At 42.6% G+C, this 8,115-nt stretch overlaps 1 protein-coding gene across 2 annotated transcripts; it reads right to left on the bottom strand.

Annotated features, from left to right (window-relative positions):
- Nucleotides 1-565: 565 nt before the first annotated feature.
- LOC106603704 (homeobox protein otx5) lies at nucleotides 566-5,235 on the bottom strand. 2 transcript variants are annotated; one of them, XM_014197704.2, is made up of 3 exons: nucleotides 4,694-5,235; nucleotides 3,537-3,688; nucleotides 566-2,908 (listed from the first exon to the last, which is right to left on the bottom strand). In XM_014197704.2, exons 1-3 carry the CDS (start codon nucleotides 4,782-4,784, stop codon nucleotides 2,252-2,254), a joined length of 900 nt encoding a protein of 299 aa, XP_014053179.1. In that variant the 5' UTR covers nucleotides 4,785-5,235; the 3' UTR covers nucleotides 566-2,251. The 2 variants fall into 2 exon arrangements, with proteins under 2 accessions (XP_014053179.1, XP_014053178.1); XM_014197703.2 differs by having other exon boundaries at nucleotides 3,537-3,712; nucleotides 4,694-5,233.
- Between the last annotated feature and the right edge of the window lie 2,880 nt (nucleotides 5,236-8,115).

The raw sequence follows: 8,115 nt of genomic DNA, 5'->3' as shown, positions 1-8,115 counted from the left end.
TGAAGTTTGCTGCTCTCTGAAAAATAAAGTTATTCTATTCTATAAATGAATAGGGTATGTATTCATTTTTAGAGTCCCCATTTGTCCAAACTTAAAGTACCAAATTGTTAACCTGTCACCACATTAGAAATCTAGTTATCTCCAGACACTGTCAAATATGTTATGGAATCTGTCTTTTGCCGAGTCTAGACTCCAACACACACTCATAATGAAGACGTCTTATGTGCAACGATAGGAGCATTGCTGCAGAGTAACTCAGTGAACTCAGTGCCCATCTCTGTTATGACATACACACACATCACATACACATCACGTACACATGTTGTACTCACAAACACTCACATACAAGTATACACACTCACACACATTTTCACTTGAAGTCAAATTACATGGCATGTAACCAGGTCAACTAGGGATTACTGGGTTGTCAGAAGAGGAGGGTGAGGTGGAGTAGTGGGTGTGTGGAGGGAGGCAAAAGGGGGGTAAGAGACTGGTAGGGATGGGGGAGAAGAGATGTGCTGGAGGGGAGGGGTTGCACATAGGAAGAAGGTACTGTACCCCGAGGGACAATAGACAATACTTTATGTCACAGATGATAGCTTTGATTGTTTTTTTGACATTGAGACATTAGTGTAAGGAAAGAAAGGGGAAGTAATTACATTGTCCTCCATGATAGCAGAGTTTGAATTCAGCTGTAATATGTTTTAACCATGGCCTGAGTGTTTCAAATCAGTTTCTAGTCAAGTCTTTTCCATATAGCATTATCATCAAGGGCATTGACCTTCCTTAATTTTATAGAGTATATGGTATACTTTGCCTGTTCAGAGAGAAGAGAAGTGATTGAGACCATTGGTGCAGAAGATTGAGAGACATGTTAGAATAGTAGAATACTCAAGGTGCAATTTTGAAACTTGGTTGTGCATCAGCAGTTTTCCTCTTGTTATGTCAATCGCTGACTGAGGGAAAGTGAGAAGGGAGAGGCAGAGGTGGGGAGAGAGAGACAGAGGGAGAGAGAATAAAGAGTTACAGAAATGGGAAAAAGACAGAAAGATGGTGACAGAAAGAAGGATGGGGAGATAGAGAGAAGGAAAGAGAGACAGAGGGGTAATCCTGACTAATTCACTTAGGACATTGCTGAAGGGAGGGTAAGAGGATTGAGCCACTCCAGAATCAGATGAGCAAAAATAACCGACAGCAAGATGCACTGGAGAGCCATGTGGGCCAAGGTGGAAACACGACAGAAACTGTTAAGAAACACAATAGAAACCATAGCTAACTAACAACATGGTGACTGTTATCCTCAGAAGTCAACTGGTCACTTGTTTAGTTCTGGGTCAGTCATGTCCTTGAACTGAACTAATTTCGATTCCGAATACCAATACATGATGTACAGTACGTTTGAATGCAAAAAAACTGATCACTTCCTATGAATTGTGAAACCAAAATGTTACTCAAACTTGTAATCACAATTTTTGTTGGGCATAAATGTAGATTCAAAGTTAGCTCTAATATTTCAACACAACAAAACATATCAATTTTTTTCTCCATCAAAATATAATAGCATTGATGCTAGCCTAACACTATAGTAACACTTTAGCTCCAAAAGCCTAAAAGTAACCAAATGAAAATCTAAATTGTAACATAGAATAACAATGACTAAACTCAAATTAACACTGACGGTCTTTCAGAACAAAAAAAGAAAGAGACTAAGAGAGTATCAAAGCTCTGTAAATTTGATCTATTGTTGTGTTTCTTGAAAACAAAACTCAAGCCATCAACAGCAGAAAACACACCAGAGGAATGATTGAGTTTAGCGTGGTTGTACCAGTAGAATTCTCTTGAGGATGTCTTTCCATCACAGACCAATCAATGCATCTGAACCATGGCGTGAGTTTAAATCAGTTTCTAGCGGCGAGTCTTTCCCATACAGTAGTATGAACCTCAGGGGCATCCTTCCCTTCTACTGTATGAGAAAGTAAATGGACCTGATATCCTGCAATCACAGTCAGGAGGTATCAATAATGTCCCCTGGTCTCTCTTCTCCTCTCTACCCTGAATAGAAAACACATTCTACAGAGGTTGTAAAAACCAAGCTTACAAACGAGAAATGGAGAGAAAAAAAGAAGTGTTCAGTCAGAATAATTTGATCGTATTTGATTGTACTGTATATCTGGCGAGAGCCTCATTCATTCACAACTCTTCACTCTTCTTCTTCCTCTTCTTCTTCTTCTTCTTCTTCTTCTCACTCTCTCTACAGCACCTGGAACTTCCAGGAATTCTGGTCTTTGTGGTCCAGGCAGTCCATGGTGCTGAAGCCCAGCTTCCAGGCCTGCTGGTCTTTGTAGTCCAGGCAATCGACAGAGGTGAAGCCCAGCGAGGCGGCCGTGCCGTAGCCCTGGGAGGAGAGCGAGGCGGGTGACTGGCTCAGCGAACCCCCCATTGAGGGCACGGTGATGGGGCTGAGGGCACCGCTAGCCGACAGCTGCGAATGCATGGGCGACAGGTAGGCGCCGCAGTCCAGGCCCGTGAAGTAGGAGGAGGTGCCGGCATAGCCCTGGGCATAGCCCTGGGCGTAGGCCTGCGGCTGGCCGTAGCTCATCGGGTAGGCAGAGGGCCGCTGCATGCAGGGCGCCGAAGAGGCCAGAGGGTCAGGGAGTGGTGAGATGGCTGGGCTCCAGATGGAGACGGCTGCGTTGCCAGGGTTGTTGCTGCTGTGCGGCAGGGATGGGCCCGATGGGGCTGGGGAGGGGCTGTAGGAACCAGGGGGGTTGTTGGCTGAGGGGTCTGGGCCGGCGCTGGGCTGGTCCTGGGCGGGCGACGCCTTCTTTTTGGGCGGGCGGGGCTTGGACTGGCCGCTGCTCTGCTGCTGCTGTTGGCGACACTTGGCGCGGCGGTTTTTGAACCACACCTGCAGAGACAGAGACACACAACACAGCTACTTAGCATAGAGACAGACAATATGTGGAAAAACTGTTATGGTGATAGTAAGTTGTTTGGTGGGAAGATGGCCCTATGTTACTACATCATTGTTGATATATCTGTCACTATGCCAATGTGCACCTATACTCTGTGATATAATGCAACTGTCAAAACCAGTTTATGTACCAGATAGAACTGTGAGCCAAACTGTCATGGGTAGGGGATGTATCTGTCCAGAGCATTCAGTACATGTCCTTCTACAGTCCTTACCACAATACTGGTGAATTGTACTCTTCTATCTGAGAGCACTCTCTTACCTATGAAGGTGGACGTCCTATTTGTTTTAGCACAACAACAATATTGTAACACTGTTTCGATTGTGTAGGTATTTCTTCCACTGTCCATGTTGTTATAACTTGGAGCCCTGATTGATAACATACATAGATGTAAATTGCACTAACTGCATAACCTGCATAGGCCTACTCTCAGTGTACTTCTAAATCCATTACATTGTCATATAGACACCTGTTGGTGAGACGAGAAGATGAGACTAGAACCACTTATAGATAGAGCCATGTCTGACTAAATATTTGATATCTATTCACATTACACCGTACCTGTACGCGTGACTCGGGGAGGTTGATCTTGAGGGCCACCTCCTCCCTCATGAAGATGTCGGGGTAGCGGGTCTTGGAGAACAAGGCCTCCAGGATATCCAGCTGAGTGCGTGTGAAGGTGGTGCGCTCGCGACGCTGCTTCCGTGGGGTGGCTGAGAAATCCAGAGACACAGAGACTGTGTGATAATAATGGTATGATGGAATGGCATTAATGGACAGCATCACTCCTCAGTGCTCAAAGTGATTGACATTCACATTGCATTTCATTAGGCCTACAGTTCATTGGTAAAGGGTTTGGATATGTGTTGATAACAGTGGTATTGATTTCATGACCCCTCATGACACCTCTCTATAAGACAATAAGTAATTGTGCAATGTCATATAGTTTATATGATCATTATGGTATTTTGAGATATTCATAGTCATAAAATAGTCATAGCAGGTATTAGCCTAGTAATAGAAAAAAGGCCAAAGAAAAAAGAAAGAAAACTATAGGAAAATTCAGGTCTATGTGAAAACGAATCCTTTCCTGATTTAAAGACTGTGCTCATATATGGGAAGATGTGTGTTAGGCTAAATGATGATTGTCTGTCTGCAAGTTGAACAGGTGTTACAACTGGTGATGATGGTAATGGCAGATGCAAAAATACACATTTTGACAGAGAAATGCATAGTGGTCTGTAAAGGACCAGGCTACTCTCACATTTAGCCAATTTGGACTAGGATTAGCTAAACGGTCATCATTGTCTATAGATATGGTTTTCGTTTAATTCTCTATTCTTTTCAATGCTTACAATTATTTTCATATTTTCTTTTTGATTAGGAATTGCTGTTATCTGACACTAGACTACCCTTTGTTGAATAGGTTATTGTCATGGAACCAGTCACAGAATAATCTGTTATTATTGATATTGTTGATATTATTCTTGTTGTTGCAGTTATTGTTATTAGTAAGCTATGTTATGTTGTAATACATTATTAACGGGATTGAAAAAGTCATGGTGCATGGACTTTAAGCATGCACTGCCCATTGTTTTACGCATGAGCCGCGTTCATCTTTGGCCAATGTAGGCTAAAAATACAAAATAAAAAACCATTGGTAATGAGAAAAAAAGTGGTAAATTACAATAAAAAAGTGGTAGTATTGCTATACTCACATGGGTATCCAGCCGTGGTGTGTAGCAGGTCCATCCCAGGCATGTTTAACCCATTCATGGCGTAATGGGGTTGCTTAATGTAGGACATCATCCTCGCGCCTTCTCGCTCACTTGGTCGTCTCTCTGAATTGACACACACGACCGGACGTTCTTGGGAGACTTTGCTATTTCCCACCAGTCCCTTTTGGTCGGTAAGTTTAGGTCTCGCTTCAAGTCAACCTCACCAAGTGCGTAAAAGTGACAAGGATGTCTTGATATCGGAAAGTTCTTTGTCTTTCTTTCTTTTTACTATTACTCTTTCTCACTTTACTGACTTGTCGAAAACACAAAACATTTCTAGTGCGCTCCTCGTGACAATTGCGCGCTGCAGTTTATGTCCAGGTAGATCGCGCGGACCCAGGAGCGCCAGGAGCAGGTTAAGAGGTGCGTGCTGCGGTTGAGCCGGGGTGATGCCGCTACACTGATTTATTTTACAGACACTGTGAGCTAATTAGAGGGACGACGTGGACTCATAGAAACCCCTCCTTCCTCTCTCTCTCCCCCCTCTCTCTTTCGCTTCCTATCTCTTTCCCTCCTCCCTCTATCTCTCTCGTCTCTGCCCATCCCATCACACATGTTCCTTTTATTCCGAGAGACATTTAGAAACAATTTGCAGTTACGTCTACTTTTTCAATTGACCATGTAGAGGCATCAAATTTTTACAGCATTTATCACATTTTCATCAAACAATATAAACATTATATGTATAGGCTACATTTAAGTTAATCGTTGAAGGGTTGGTTAAAGAAAACATATTTTTCTTACCCAACCTGTAAATCTTTTTCAAACTATTCATTTTCAGTGCTGTAGCAAAGAATAATATTTAGCCGTGTATATTTTTAAATGCTGACGATTTATCAACAATCGATAAACATTCGTTCTTTAACATTTGAAATCAAGGCATAAGATTATACATTATAGTCTCAGACATACATTATACTGTATATAGAAAAGTATGTGGACACCCCTTCAAATTAGTGGATTCGGCTATTTCAGACACACCCGTTGCTGACAGGTGTATAAAATTGAGCGCACAGCCATGCAATCTCAATAGACAAACATTGGCAGTAGAATGGCCTGACTGAAGAGCTCAGTGACTTTCAACGTGGCCACCTTTCCAACAAGTCAGTTCATCAAATTTCTGCCCTACTAGAGCTGCCGATCAACTGTAAGTGTTATTGTTGTGAAGTGGAAAAGTCTATGAGCAACAATGGTGCAGCAGCAAAGTGGTAGGCCACACAAGCTCACAGAATGGAACGGAAAAATCGTATGTCCTCGGTTGCAACACTCACTACCGAGTTCAAACTGCCTCTGGAAGCAATGTCAGCACAATAACTGTTCATCGTGAGCTTCATGAAATGGGTTTCCATGGCCGAGCAGCCACACACGAGCATTAGATCACCATGCGCAATGCCAAGCGTCGGCTAAAGGGGTGTAAAGCTCACCGCCATTGGATTCTGGAGCAGTGGAAACGCATTCTCTGGAGTGATGAATCACGCAATACCGTCTGGCAGTCCGACGGACGAATCTAGGTTTGGCAGATCTCAGGAGAATGCTACCTGCCCCAATGCATAGTGCCAACTGTAACGTTTAGTGGAGGAGGAATAATGGTCTGGGGCTGTTTTTCCTGGTTCGGGCTAGGCCCCTTAGTTCCAGTGAAGGGAAGTCTTAACACTACATCATACAATGACATTCTAGATGTTTCTGTGCTTCCAACTTTGTGGCAACAGTTTGGGGAAGGCCGTTCCTGTTTCAGCATGACAATTCCCCCGTGCACAAAGCGAGTTCCATACAGAAATGGTTTGTCGAGATTGGTGTGGAAGAACTTGACTGGCCTGCACAAAACCCTGACCTCAACCCCGACGAACACTTTTGGGGTGAATTGGAATGCAGACTGCGAGCCAGGCCTAATCGGCCAACATCAGTGCCCGACCTCACTAATGCTTTTGTGGCTGAATGGAAACAAGTCCCGCAGGAATTTTCCAACATCTAGTGGAAAGCCTTCCCAGAAGAGTGCAGGCTGTTATAGCAGCAAAGGGGAGACCAACTCCATATTGATGCCCATGATTTTGGAATGAGATGTTCGACAAACAGGTGTCCACATACTTTTGTTCATGTAGTATATTTGGCCTATAGGCCTATAATATTGAAATAAAAATGACTGAATTGAGTCCATGTTTAATATATTGCATGAATCAAAAATAACATTCCCATTCAATTCTAAGACAGGGAAATTCAGGAAGAGGGGGACATCATAAGAACTGTGACAGCTTAATCCTGACATGTTTATTATTTCTTGGTCTGACAAGAGAAAATCAAAACCATTATTACTAAGCCCTTGCAGAGAAACCACATGATCAAAATCGCCTCACTTTATTGGTGTGACATCATAAAGAGGGGCAGAGTAAGCTTAAAACAGGAAGCTCGCCCGTGAAGCACACAGTAACATCAGTGACAGCTTTTTTTCCATTATGATGTTAAGGTTATAAAACTGTCATAAATAATGCCCTGTGCCAAACTGTGATGTAAATGTGGATACTTATACTGGTGCATCAAAATACATAAAACAAGTTGCCAATATTATGTTTACATTTTGTAATTCTGTCATTTTTTTTGTTGCCCCGCTTTACTAACCATAGCTAGCTAACGTAGGACAGCATGGAGTAGCTAAATTGGGACAGACTTATAGGCTTTTCCAATGGAGGAAAGAGATCCAGTTTACATTTGGGACCCGTGGCTCTGGTTCTTGTAGTACTATAACCTGTTCATTTTTTCTTGTAGTACTGTCAGTGCTTGATTTTGGCAGGAACTCACCAGCACTGAGTACCGGCACCTCAAATGTTCTACTGCTTGAACTCCTGTTCCTCTTCATAGGTCAAAAGTATTGTGGAGCTCCTGCACTTAAATATAAACAGTACCTGCACCCAAAATGAGTACCAGAACCTATTTCAGTCAAAGTCAAGCATTGACTACTGTTATTTGTACTGTTATTAGAGTGAATTCAGAAAAAGTGGGACACTTTTTGCATTTCTGTCTTCTGTAACCTTGTCAGACATCTTTCCAACATGTTTGCCCAACACATGATACATTTCTGAAATCCTCAGATGTTTCCTAATCACATAAATCGACTTGAATTGTCAATCATTGGTGTACAATTAGGGCTATAATAATGGCCCAGTTTATCTAACCTGCTGTCCCAGTCTACCAAATGCGAACGGAAAATATGGTTTTAAATCAGTGTACACAAATGGGTGTGTCATGACTCCTGCCAATATGATATAAACATTAATTTTTTTGTGTGATTAGGAAACATCTTGAAGATTTCAGAAATGTATGTGCCGGGCTAATATGTTGGATAAATGTCGAAAGCGGTTTCAGAAGAC

This window comes from Salmo salar, chromosome ssa04, assembly GCF_905237065.1.
Source record: "Salmo salar chromosome ssa04, Ssal_v3.1, whole genome shotgun sequence".
Taxonomy (NCBI): Eukaryota; Metazoa; Chordata; class Actinopteri; order Salmoniformes; family Salmonidae; genus Salmo; species Salmo salar.
Note: the sequence above shows the minus strand (reverse complement) of the source record. Positions and strands in the feature narration are given on the sequence as shown.

What these genes read in the sequence shown, in the direction of transcription:
- LOC106603704 (XM_014197703.2), bottom strand. Translation starts at nt 4,784, where the DNA reads ATGATGTCCTACATTAAGCAACCCCATTACGCCATGAATGGGTTAAAC. An exon ending in CACCACGGCTGGATACCCAT is followed by an intron (nt 3,713 to 4,693) that starts GTGAGTATAGCA and finishes ATTATCACACAG; the next exon opens with TCTCTGTGTCTCTGGATTTC. An exon ending in TCCCCGAGTCACGCGTACAG is followed by an intron (nt 2,909 to 3,536) that starts GTACGGTGTAAT and finishes CTGTCTCTGCAG; the next exon opens with GTGTGGTTCAAAAACCGCCG.